The sequence below is a fragment of the Typopeltis vanoorti genome, chromosome 4 (genome assembly GCF_054136105.1).
Source record: "Typopeltis vanoorti isolate ZY-2024b chromosome 4, IOZ_Tvanoo_1.0, whole genome shotgun sequence".
Classification (NCBI taxonomy): domain Eukaryota; kingdom Metazoa; phylum Arthropoda; class Arachnida; order Uropygi; family Thelyphonidae; genus Typopeltis; species Typopeltis vanoorti.
The window spans coordinates 26,134,065-26,148,241 of record NC_143552.1 but is presented as its reverse complement, the minus strand read 5'-3'; the positions used below and the strand labels follow the sequence as shown (position 1 = coordinate 26,148,241).

At 37.3% G+C, this 14,177-nt stretch overlaps 1 protein-coding gene across 5 annotated transcripts in view; it reads right to left on the bottom strand.

The window, feature by feature from the left end:
- Positions 1-14,177, bottom strand: part of Srrm234 (Serine-arginine repetitive matrix 2/3/4) — a 615,875-nt gene that overhangs the window by 81,477 nt on the left and 520,221 nt on the right. For all 5 annotated transcript variants that reach the window (XM_090391694.1, XM_090391696.1, XM_090391697.1 and 2 more), the window contains one exon: positions 13,671-13,967. In XM_090391694.1, coding sequence (XP_090247820.1) covers positions 13,671-13,967 — 297 coding nt within the window. The remainder of the gene's footprint in view (positions 1-13,670; positions 13,968-14,177) is intronic.

The window sequence follows — 14,177 nt, the reverse complement described above, 5'->3', positions numbered from 1 at the left end:
TCAATCTATCCATTTCTATATTTTGCTCTTGACCAACTTCTCCAGTACCTTGACAAAAACTCCTGATATGCTGATTGGTTGGTAATTTGCTACATCAGTTTTGGAGCCTCCTTTATGCAATGGAACTATTTTCCCCTCTTTCCACCCTCTTGGAACTAATCCAGAGCTGAGACTTAGAATAAACAACGTGGTCAAGGGCACTGACACAATTCCCTAGCACTTCAAGTAAAACTCGAGCTGGTATACCATCCAATCCCACTATTTCATTTATCTGAGTTCCCATAAAAGCCTTTGCCTTTCTTGTTACTGCAATATCTCCACCTAGATGATATATTCTTGCAAAGTCTTCACTTAGTAATTCCACTATTTTGACTGATTCAGTTACCCCCTATCATCGGCATTCATTGAAATCATCATGCCATAAATATTCTTTCTTTTACTTGCAGCATGTCAAAAGAACTGTTTGGGATTATCTTTGGCCTGCACTGCTAATTCCCTATCATATTCTGCTTTTGCCTTTCTTACCATGCTGGTTACCCTTCTGGCCTGTACTTTGTACTGTTCACTTGCTTGCTGTTAACCTTTCTCCGTGAATTCCCCTCCACAACCCCCCCCCCCCCCCAAGCTCTAGCTTAATGATGATATTCATTCATTTAACTTCCACTCTCCTGACTCTAGGTATGCAGTCTGCCAATACTTCCCTCAAATATTCCTTTATCAATTCCCATGCATTAGCAACATCCAGTCCTTGCAGTTATGTCATGGCATTGATCCAAGCAATCTTCTAAGCTTGTCATACTTACCTGGATAATTCCACACATACCCCTTCTCCTAATTGAAAATTCTATACATTTAGCCACTTCCCAGGTTAAGACCATATGATCACTCTCACCAGTTGGTGGCAGCATGGTCAAATTGGTTACAGACAAATTCTCATATGGTATTAATAGATCGGGGACTATGAAATCCCTAATATATTCCATCACATGCTGTCTCAGGTAATTATCCCTCAGCAACTGCATAAATTCTATTTCCTTCCTCTCATACGTCTCCTCCTCCTTCCAATATATGTTTCTCCATAATCTTTTTCATCCACTGGTCTATAACAGCATCCAACTGTATATTTTGTTCTGCTGGCCTCTATCTCACACCAAATAGCCTTAAATGTGCTATTTTCACTGGCCTGCAGTTGAACTTCTACTCTAGTTGGATGTAGTTCATCTGCTATCATCAATAACACCCCCACATTTTTTTCTGTCCTCTCTGAACACACTGTAACTTTCACATTCTATCCGCTAACTATATCATCTTCTGTCAGATGTCTCAACCTTTGGCCAGGATGTACTAACCAATGCCAAAAATTCCTTCTGTTTGTTCCGAATGCTCCTGGCATTAGTGTACATAAAGTGGAAAAGTTCCTTAGACCCACCACTAACCTGATGATTTATACTAACTATCCCATTCTGGTTTGTTACCAGTGGTACTAACTTAGGCATTTTATACACATTCTTACACTCATCTGCTTCACTGATGCATGTGTATTCACTCAACAGCTTCCCCCTAAAAGCTCTAGTTTCCCTGATTTTGCACATCCACTTTCACTTCATTCAACAACACTTTTTCCAGACTCTGAACACCAAATCCATTCAGATGCAAACCATCCTTTTTGTATAAGTCCTTTCGTCTGTCAAACTCACTCCACAATAACTCTTCCTTCATTACGATGTGCATTGAGTTATTGACTATTTACGGCCCTCCTTCTCAGCTGTACTCTCTCATACTGCAGCAACAGACTCACTATGTTAAATCTCTTGCTACTTCCAGTAATTCTTTCATGTGCTAAAAATTCTGTCGAGCTAGTATGATACAGATCTTCAGAGATGCATAAGATAAGAATAAATGAAGGGCAATGGCGACCAATCTTTGGATCAGAAATGGCACTTAATGACCTCCCCTATACACCTAAGATACAAAATATAAATTCTCCATTTGCACCCCCCCCCCTCCCAATTTATAACAAGTGATAGAAAAACAGTATCACTCTTTTCAGGAATGTTTCTTGCATAAAGGACTATTTATAGAATTTTTTCAAATTGAAGAAAAGTAAGAAATGAAAGCGATTTATGAATTTTCATTTTCTCTTGTAATGAATTCTAACCTATTAATGATAGCATTAACTACAATTTTTCCTTTATGAAAAGATAGATCACTAATGATGAATAATTATTTTCTGGTATAAGGTATAACTTTTCTTATGTTTATATTTCTTCCTAGATTATCTTGACATACAAATTTGAACTTTATTTTCTCCATATATTCACAAGTTTATTCTCTTCCTGCTTGAAGATCATTTAAAAAGAACAAATGAATGGGCTGTAATCTACCGATATTCTAAATTTGAATGGTGGTGTTTATTGCAGAAGGAACTGCAAAAGATAAACAATTCTTTACCCAAACAGTCAAACTATTCTCAATATTTTTCTTTCTGAGAGCAAATGGATTTTTGGTATTTTAATTTTCTTTAGAAAATTTATTTTCTGTGTACATTCATCTTTTAGCTATTGGATTATTATTATTATTCGTGACACCTCCAAGGAGTCCGAAGACTCATCGCGGGAGGACACCTAGTGTACATCTCTCCGTCTCCACCACTACCGAACCTCTACTACCAATCAACTACATCAGTGCAATCCACCGCACACCAACACCACAACAAGTATCTTTTGTCTTTTAATTGCGTGTGTTCTGAAGGGTCGATTTGTCTGTATGTGGGATGAAAAACCCGAGTTTCTGGGAGAAAAAACACTGCTACATCTGTATGAGATCGGCTAACTCGCCTTCAATGAAAAAGTCCATATAAAGATTCCTCCCGTCACGAAGGGAATCGAACTCAGGCCTTTTCCAATCGAAGGGTGCAAAGTACCTTCGTTCTTCCAATTGCGCTACGGAGAGGATTATATTTTTAATGAGCAATTGGTGTGAACCCTATATATATCAGGCCTGCATAATGCGGGCTATTTATTTTGGCCCGTCTGCCTGATTGCAATTAATTAATCATACGGGGGAATATGAAATTAGACAATTTGAATTAAATTTTTACTAAGACTCTGCATGTTTACGTTCATGCGATTAATATCACAATCATGTTTCTTTCAACTTGACAATAAATTGCATTTGCAGTTATTCCCACTGTCGTATTCAATAACAAATTATTACAATTGCTTCGAGATTTTGTTAGTGCTAGTGTCGCTGCGGGGAAATTCAAAGTTACATCTCCATGATAACGACTTGATGTCTAGGAACGAGAATGAATCGTATTACACAAAGTTGGCCGTGCCTTGACTGGCTTTGGCAGTGTAGTGGTTGGTTGTAGCTGGAGCAATACATTACATAACTGTTATCATAACCTGCATTATTGTGAGTTTTTCATCATTAGTTTTTTGTAATTAATATTGTCAATCTCGACACAATGAGCTTAAGTAAAAAGCGTAAAATAGATTCAGAACATCGAGCATTTAACCCTGAGTGGACAAACAAATATTTTTTTACGTTGTTTAAGGACAAAATAGTGTGCATTGTTTGCCGGGAATCTATCGCTGTGGCAAAAGAGTACAATTTGAGACGTCATTTTGAATCAAAACATCCTAACCTTGGCAAGTTGGATGCAAGTGAAAAGCAAATAAAAGCAGCAAAGTTATTGAAAGTCCATAGCAGTCAGCAACAAGCCTTCAAAAAAGTGATATCTGCAAATGAAGTTGCCACAAAGATAAGCTTAAAAATATCACAAGAAATAGTTTGCGCAGGCAAATAATTTACTGAGGGAGAGTTGATAAAAAAGTGTCCGATGATTGCCGTTTCTGAATTGTGTCGTGATAAGAAAAATAATTTTGAAAATATCAGTTTGTCCTTTTTCGGGTCAAGCATCGGGAGAGTGCTTTACAAGAGTTTTATTCTATTCTGGATGAGGATAAATTTAAAAGTTTGTTGGATACTGCCTAGCAGGTATTTTGTATGTTTGGGAGCACATATACTTGTGAACCAACATTTTCAGTCATGAACTTGAACAAAACCAAACAGCATTCATCTTTAAGTGATATCAATTCAGACGCCATATTAAGAACGGCCACTTCAAACATGATGCCAAACTTTGATAAAATAGTGGCAACAAAGAAATGCAAGGTGTCACATTGTGACATTCTGAATTTCACTGAGAATAAGTCTGATATTCTCAGTGAAATTATTAGTAAACTTTGGGTTTATGTTAAGTGGTTTTTATTGAGAAATTTTGCAGCTATATCTGTTTGTAAATAATTTTAATTATAATTTTAATTGTAACTCGCTAAAAAATTTAAATATGCGTATTAATTAGTATTTACTGTAGACCTACTAACAAATTTACTTACGTTTAGCTGCGGTGGACTAGTCTAAGATTCAAGGTCCAAAGTGATCTGGACCTTGGTCAGGTGGTCCAAGTTTGGTTCGGCCCTCAAAGACAATCAAGTTGTGCAGGCCTGCTATATATTATCATTTCAGTCTTTAACTTTTCCACACTGTAATTCTGTGTTATCCAAATAGCTTGTGAAACAGCACCTTCGGATAGGGGAGTTTTATGCATATGAGACGCCCCTAGAACTATGCCTTCCCAAGATGCATGAACGTGTGCTAAAGTTGTGTCAGTGTATGTTGAATATGCAAATTTTATTACTGAAATATTAGTGCTACTGGTTGCATCACGAATTTCATATAAAAAATACTCATTCATAATGAATACAGTGAAACAAAATTACTGACAAAAAAGACCTCTGAACTGTACTTTTGTTTGGTGAATATGAAATATTCTAGTGATAACAGTATTTTTGAACTTAATTTATTTCTGCAAATTAAATGCAATTTAAATTTTGCAGATGACAAAAGTTTATAAAAGAATAAATATATTTCTTAACCAAATAAGAGTGAGTGACAGTTTCCTTTGAATGTACATATTTGGTTGATGGTGTAAGAATTCTATATTCAAGGGAGGAATGGCAAAATATCTAAGTCCAGCTGTGGTATGCAAATATGACAATGATATAATGTCATGAGCATGATTATGAATTTGGTGAAGGGATGGAAATGTACTTGGGTTCAGACTTCTTGAGGGTATCTGGGGGCAGAAAAGAGAAAGCCAACCAGGTCAATTAGACTGTAGATGTAAGTTTACAAAAAAGTCAGGAGGTAACTTATGTCAATACACACAAATGATGATAGAGACATCAAGAACAAGAGGACAGAGTTCATTGTCTTAGTGCCTACATTTTGGCCTAAGATTATTGGTATTAGTGAAACCTGGCTCTTGGAGTCAAATATAGTGACAAGAATTGAGTGTAAAGGGGAAGTATTTTTAGGAAGGACAGAAGAGATAAGGGAAAAAAAGGGAGGATAATATTAATGATATCGGATGATTTCAGTCCAGTTAGGGTAGAAACTCATGAAAGCAATGATAGTAAATGTCCCAGTGGTTAAATTCTAAATGAATAAGTTCTGGAGCCCTATACAAAATAACCAATTATATTTGCCTTTGAATGCTATCCGGGGAAGCTCAAAACCTCCCCATCCCTTTCATCACGCGTTCGTAAACAGGCGACTGTTGATATTGACTTTATATACACATTCAAAACTGTAAACAGTTGTTGAATAATAACACAATAATGTAGGCATAATTACTGTAAGGAGGAAAAGTCACAAAACAGAAAAATGTTCTTACAAAATAACCAATTGTATTTACATTTGAATGCAATCCACTGGTTGAGTGTCCAGCAAGTCAGCAAATCTTTCCTTTCGTTCAGCGTATTAATATTATCGCATCGCAACGTTGCCACACAAGTGTTCTGTGGATTCGTTACAGATCTCTCTCTCTTTAGAAACTACTCACAAAGTGTCATTACAAACTCGTTTGGTATTATAAGTCAGCCAAGCTATTTTTCCGTTTAAAGAAGGCACCAATGTACTTATCCATAGTTGAAATACTGTATTTACTTGAATATAACTTGCTTCCCTCATTTTACTTTTTGAAAAAAGAAATTAAAAAGTTTTGCATATACCTCGCATATGAAAAAAAGCTTAAATACGTTCACGTTGGGCGATAGTAACTCGCTTACAGCAGTAAACAACATGCCCTGCCCAGCAGCCACTATAGTGCAGAGGCAAGAAAAACAAGTACTTTTATTATGTCAGTGAATAAGGTATGAGCAGTCTGTGTAATATATTTCTCAACAAATAGTGAAATTAGAGACAACTGGGATAAAAACGACACTAATGAATGAATCACATGTCCCCTCGCACAGAAACTATGCTGTATAGACTCAAGCAAAACCATATGTTGCACTGGAAAACACAGTATCTAACTAAAAACTGTTGTTATTAATTAGATGTGTGTGAATTCGCTTCCGCAAGGCAGCAATAAAATTCAACCAAACGTGTTAAAACTCAGAAATATATATATATATATATTAGGATAACCAAGCAATTTTATATGCTTGGTTATTTTAGCTCCTAATATATATATCACTATATATATATATATATAGTGAATATTGTTATGGCAGTTTCACATGTGGAATTTGGTTGAAGAGAGTTAGCATTTCAACTCAATTGTTGGCTATGCTTTTATCTTTCGACGCATGATCTTTTGTTAATACCGCACCAATCATATGCATGTCTTAATAACCTGCCATTGCTATGTTTTGCATTAGGCTTAATTACTGTAAAGGGAGAAAAGTCACAAAACAGAAAAATACTCCAGGTCCAGTGCATAAAAAAAATTCTGGGGCTGGCCCCAGATAGCCCTGGCTGAATTTAACGACTGTAATGTCCCATGTAGCAACGAGTTCGAGGCTATCTGGTGAAGTGGAGGCTAACCGGATGAAACACATGGTGAGATGATGCTACAGACCTGATGAGGATGAAATGCATTGACAAATTATATTGATGGGTACTAAGCAAGTAATATTATTGCTGACTTAAATTATCCAGACATTGATTGCATGGATATTCACTATATGAATGAAGGAGAATTTATTGAGCTGTTATGAGATAACTTTATCAAGCAGCATGTGAAAGAAGGAACTCATGATTAAAGAGTGTTAGATTTGATCATAGCATCAGAAAGAATCTCAGTTAATTCTTTCTTTTAATGTTGCATGGTGAACAGCCTTCATTTTAGAAATTATGGACTTGACAACCTTGTTATAAATACCTATTTTAATTTCCCGACGTTTCGACCTTCATATTAAGGTCATCATCTGGAGTATATACAGATATACAAGGACAAGCTGAGTTACATTTCACACAGTAAGCTAAAGAAACAATGATTTGATCACTGGTTATTCTACTGACATGACCTCTAGTGGAAAAAAAAATACAGATAAAATTACAAATTAATTAATTATTTAGAAACTACATGAAAGCTAAATTCTATGTAAGATAACATGAGAGAAACATTCTTTCTTATAGATAGTGTTCTTACAGTAACAATGATGTCCTATTTTTAACATTACAATTGTTATATTAGATTTAGGATTCTGGATTACCTACAGTCCTGTTGATAGTTAACTCTTAGGGAGAAAGGTTCTGTGGGTAGAATATGTCTTCCATATGCTTGGGATTTTTAGACTATCATTATTGTTCAGATTGGGGTGGTTGATAGGAATCTCACAGGATTCCTTAAATTTGTGTTCATACCTGTTTTGGTGTGATGTAAACAACTGGTGCTTTTCCAGTCAATTCTATGTAAAGTGTTCAGGGCATGATCAGAAAGGCCAGCTTCAACATAGTTATTATATTTAATGTGTTGTTAATGTTCCTTTTGTCTGATAGGAATTGTGCATCCTGTTTCCCCTATATATGGTAGATTACAGGTGCAATAAATACGGTATACAGAAGGGTGGACCAGCGGAGGGAGTGGGGTCTTTGGATGAGTTGAGTAAGCTTTTTAATTTTGCAGGAGGTTTAAAGGTGGCTTTGAGGTTGTATTTCTGTAGTATTCCGTTTATTTTATCTGATGTCCCTTTAATGTAAGGATTTGATGTGTATTATTCATGTTCAATGCTATTTTGGTTTGTAACTATAATTTTTAGAATTTACAGTTAAGATCTATTTTGTGATATGTTTTAACCTCAGTGCTTGTACCCTGACGATGCCAACAGCTTGTTTGGTGAAACTAGTCGGTATTAAAATACTTATCCGTTTACACTTGATCAATGTTCCCAAATACTTATTTACATTAGTTCTGTGATCAAGAAAATACACACTCATTATGGGGAAGGAATATTGTGAGAATATGAGTGAAAAGAGTCACAAAATATATAAAGTGCAGGCTAGAAATGTTACAAGTATTGTATGGCACGCTAAATTGGGGTAAAAAAAAGAAACTGGCTCTGCAGGCTAAAGGTATCCCAAAAGAATTTTATTGTTATGCTGCAAATTAAAGAAAAATGAATGTGGAAGAATAACTTCAGTGAATGCAAATAGTACCCTTGTGTCAGAAGCTGATGACAGTTCTGTCTTATTTCTCATTAAAAAAAAAACATTTTCTCCCAGTATTATTTTTGACAACACCCAAATTTCCAGACAATATGAGATTTCTCTTCTTGGAATTACCCTGACATCAAACCTCTCCTGGCAAAAACACATCACAACCATTGCATCCTCAGCTTCTAAAAAAAAACTAGGATTTATCTTTTGCTCAATGTTACTTCATTCTGAACAGCGGTTAACCTTATACAAATTCCAAATCCACCCAGCTAATGAGTACTGCTCTCACATATGGGGTGGGGCCCCCCCAAAAGCTCCATCAAAATGCTTGACTCAATACAGAGGAGAGCAATTAGACTTATTAATGACTCATATCTTACCAACCTACTCCCCCCCCCCACTTTTGCACAGATATTTGGTTTCCACAATATGTGTATTCTACAAATATTTCCATGGAAAATGTTCATCTGAACAGTATCAATGATTCCCCCACTTATTACTAAGCTTGTTGAAACATGTGCAGCTGCTACTCAACATCCCTTGAAACCCACAGAACAAGTTTCTTTTCCTCCTCCTTCATCCCTGCAACTACTATATTGTGGAACAGTCTTCCCCTTGTTGTGTTTCCCAAGGAATACAATATACAATAATTTAAATCAAGTGTAAACACGTTCCTCTGAGAGGAACGTGTTTACACTTGATTGAACTTGTCTGAGATAAATTATTTTGCTACTTTGCATTTTTGCCAACTCAAATTCACAGAATTTTTTTGTAGTAAAGGCAAGCCATTCTGGTAATCAATACTGATAGGTGTTTATTATCATTAGTTTTAATGATTTTCATTAAAAGTCACAAATCCAAAATACCTTGGTATTACGCTTGATCAGGAATTACGTTTTGCACAACACATCTCTAACACTTCCAACAGAGCTCTAAAAAAAATTAAATATACTGAAAAGGCTTTGTGGAACAAATTGGGGTGCAAAGCCAAAAATCCTCAAAACTACTTACACTACACTAATAAGGCCAATAATGGAATATGCAGCACCTATCTGGTCACCTTCGGCTTCATCGGTAAAGAAAAACCTAGACAAAATACAAGCAAAAGCATCCAAGATTATCATTGGTGCAGTCTCATCCACTAACAACATCAGAGCCCAACAGGAATGTGGGCTTGACCTGCTGGAGGACAGACGAAAATTTGCCACCATAAAATTCATAAATAATATCAGAAGCTACCAAAGTGATCATGTCTCCCTAAAAACCTATGAACATTGGAACCAAATTTGCAGACTTCACAGATCATCGACTTTACAATATGATGACACTATCAGGAAAGAAATAGGTCTTGATCAGCTAAATGTCCACATAAACAAAGAACCTCTATTTTCCAGTCCTTTACCTTCAAATACCTTCATAAATCTAAACCTTACCAAACTCTGTACAAAAAAAGAACCAAAAGAAATGCTTAAAGAAAAAGGCCTAAATACCATCAACCTTCTTTCATCCTCCAAACAGGTTATTTGTTATACCGATGGATCATCAGACACCAATATGATTAATGGAGGCGCTGGTGTTCTCCTTCTACTCCCGAAAGGTGAAAAACTTTCAATAAAAGTTGGATCTGGGAGAATCGCTTCCAATCTTACCAGCGAACTCTACGCAATAATTAAAGCACTAGAAGCCTACTTAAATCTATCATCATCTCAACAATCTGAAGGAATTATAATTTACAGTGACTCAAGATCAGCTATGGAGGCAATCAAAAATGGCAATACCAAGCTCACACAAGACATCCATAAACTCTTAAATCATCTAAAGTGTTTAGGTAAAAGTTGCATTCTACAATGGATTCCTGCTCATGTAGGCATTGATCACAACGAAGCAGCTGATAAATTAGCAAAAGAGGCCAGAGAACTCAACCAAGAAACTCATATGATAACTCTTGCTGATGCCAATGCACTAGCAAAAGCTAAACTAATTCCATTGAAATCAGTGATACAACATCAAATTCCCGAGATCAATGCTGACAGAAGGACCTCCACTACGATAGCAAGACTACGAACAGGACATTATAGAGGAATGAAGATCAATACAGATGATACGAGAACATATAGAAACTGCAACAACTGCCCCAATACGGAACTGACACCCACTCACATCTTTACCTGTCCAGCAATTACAGCAGCCTTGCAAGAAATAGATCCTAATCCTGAACAACAGCTCTATACAAACAAAATCACAGACATAGCCAAAGCAGTACAAAGAGCGCACGGAAACATCTAAGACTCTTCAAAGGACAAGACAACAACAACAACAACAATGATTTTCATCATCAAATTAAAGAATTTTGGCCCTTTTCTTTTTTTAAAAATAAAACCTTTTGAGTTATTTCATTATTAAAAATAATTAAGCATTGGAAAGAGATACGGTTAACTGAATTTAAAATACTCTTTTTTTGTAACTTGAAAGTTTAACTATGCTGATTAATAGCAATCACCACCAAAGCCTTCCAAGGCCTTGAGAAAACACTATTTGAGCTCACTGCAAAACTACTTTAAAACCTGAGGGCTATTCCCTTACACCCCCCCCCCCCCAAAAAAAAAAAAAAAAAAACTGTTGTTTCAGCTCCCAGGCTAATAGCAAACTAAAAATAAACTTTTGCAACAGGATTCTAATCTATGAAAGTAACCTATGCTATTTTTTTTTTTTTATTTTTTATTAATCTTTGTACTAGTTAAGGGCAGTACTACCCTTACATCACGTCCAGACTTGATATAGGCCTAAGCTTTTACAAGTGTTTTACCTTATGTCTGTTCTAGTTATCATTGCAGTCATTCTCTGGTGGCAACGCCATGCCACCAGTGTGCCCTGTAGAGCCCTCAAGGAAAAAACTTTTATATCCTTCTGCGTAAGCCCAAGCTGTTTTAAGTCTTTATAACTATCTGCGCTCCATACGACATGTAAAGAGATGGTGCCGATGGTAAACCTTGGAGTTGCCCCATGCTCCTCCCGTATCTTACTAACTAGATCTTGGTTATTCTTATAATAGTTTACCTTATTATTATGGCTACAGGCTAGTGGGCACCCTGTTCCCACCACCTGGGCATTAACTACCCAAACATCACCATCTCTTTTAATCACTAAGTCTGGCTTACACAAACCCACGGAGGTCCTATAATGTGGTTCCATCGCGGTCTCCCAACCTTTGTTCTTAAAGCGGTTGTTCAGAATGGACACCATGGCATCATGCCTCCACACAAGGACCCTATGGGTGTGGAAGCAACACTGGGCTATAGGAGACAATGTCTCACTGAAGTGGCAGCTAGCTCTACAGTTTGAGTTGTCACTACCCCATCGAGCTGTGCAGGCTCGAGTAAGTAGGGCATTGGTCCTCGTCCTGATAAGGTCAATATACTCGAACCCAGGGAGAAGTCTGATGCCATCCCTTACCCAATCATGCTGGGAGGCACCAGATATGACTCTTTTAAAGGAGCACCATCTACAGAAGAGTGCAGCAGAGATGCCCATCTCTTATGTTCTGCAGGTGCTGACTCAATTAAGGTACTTTGATAATGGGACCAGCCTTTAGCCCGACTAAAGTCTTCTTGTATTAATGGGCTATAGAAAGCCTCTCTGCAGATAGGGGAAGAAGATAGTTCTAATTTCGAGATTCTGGACAGCCGCAGGCATGGGATCACCCATCTAAGTGATGGAACCCTGAGCTTGCTATCCTTCGCCCTCGCATGGAAATATGCAGTAGGGGTGTCAGGTGGCAGTCAGAGCCATGATCTCACAGTTGAACGGATAGCCCTGTCCATTTGGGACAGTACTGAGATATATGTCCTACCAAGCATCAACTTGTGGTAAAAGGGAAGTAGGAGATAGTGGGAAAGGAGAAACAGTCTTTCCTGGGGCTTGAGAGGAGCATTCCTCATAGAAGTGATCCCAGCTTCTAGGATAGAAGGGACAGGAGACCTTCCCTTTGGGGTGAACATGATACCGAGGTATCTCCACTCTTCGAGGATGGTCAAAGCATGCAACGGCCTCCCGTGCAGGGAAAACTCTATAGTCTCGACCTTAAGCTTCTTGTCACGACAAGAGCTAAAGAGCAGGACTTCTCTACATTAATAGAAAGGTGTTGAATAAAGAAAAAGTCAACTGCCTGGTCAAGGAGTTCCTGCAAGCCTACCTTAGTAGAGGCTATGAGAATAAGATTGTCTGCAAAGGCCATAGCATTAAAGGAAGAAGCACCCAGAGAGTAGCCTATATGGCTAGGAAGAGAGTGAAGAAATGCATTTATGATGCAGTTAAAGAAAAGGGGAGATAGAGGATCACTCTGGCGAACACCCTGCACTGTGGGAATAGAAGTCACACGGCATCCTGTAGTGATGGTGATGGAGCTCCCCAAGTATAGCTCCATAACATCCATTGATAGCAACCTAACATACCAACAATATTTAGAAGAAAAAAAAACAAAGTTAATGATCTCTGGTACCTTAGCATCTACTTCTCTCCCATGGTTGCCTATTCTTTCCCACACGACTCTTCCATGCTTCAGAAGAGAAGAAATTACCATCAAAGTAATATATAAAATCAGAAATAATATGAACCTTCCCATACATCAAGATATCTCTACTCCTCCTCCAGCTCTCCACCTTACCTCCAAATCTCAGATCTGGCTTTTAGAAATACTAGATGATGGCTTGTAGGACTGGTGGAAAGACTTGAATGTACCTAGTAATAGATCCAACTGTCAAGCAACTACAAACAAGTACCTGATCACTGATCCAACTGTCAAGAGTTCAGGATTCAACCTACTTTGACACCTCTGGAGCCAGCTAAACAGATTTAGGATCAGACAAAGCCACTGTTCCCACTTACTACCAATACGTCTGTGGGGAATTACACAGTCATCCTTTTGCATGTGTAGTGTTGTGCAGACTATGCATCACATCACTGCCGATGCTCCCCCCCCCCCCACTCCTTCCCTGGAAGCCTCAGAAACTTGCATTTACTTCCAGATAGTGCCATCAATTGGTTAACTGAACTGCAAAATCTGTATACAGCTTTGCTCATTAATTTATCGTATTTTTACCCATAATAAATAATAATAAAATACCACTTTTCAAATTTTAAAAACTTCTAATGTTACCAACCTTGAGCTATTTTTAAATGAAAGGCTTTCACTATGACTACAACTATGAGTAGAACTGCAACTGCGGCTTGAGCTACCACTTTTACTACATCTAGGACTGGCACTTTTGCTGTGCCTCGGACTTGAACTTTTTCTGTGACCACGGTGTTCCTTATCATATTTCCCACTTTGATGAGAACTACGAGACACAGATCTTGATCTTGAAGGAGAAGCACTATTTTTATGTGATGATGGCTGGGGAGAATGCAATGGAGAATGAGAAGATAATTCTCTTGGTGGATTGTTACCTTCAGGACACCTTAGAGAAAATAATATTAATAATTATTAAGTTATGCAAACAAATATACAGTACTTGTATTTTATAAAGAAACATCAATATCTAAGGGATATTATATTTCTATAAATTGCCTATTAGAGATTTGCATTAATCATTTATTTTAAAAGGGGAATGCTAAAGTGTTAAGGATATGTAGCTAGGAAAAGTCTTTCACATACCCTCAAAGAAATG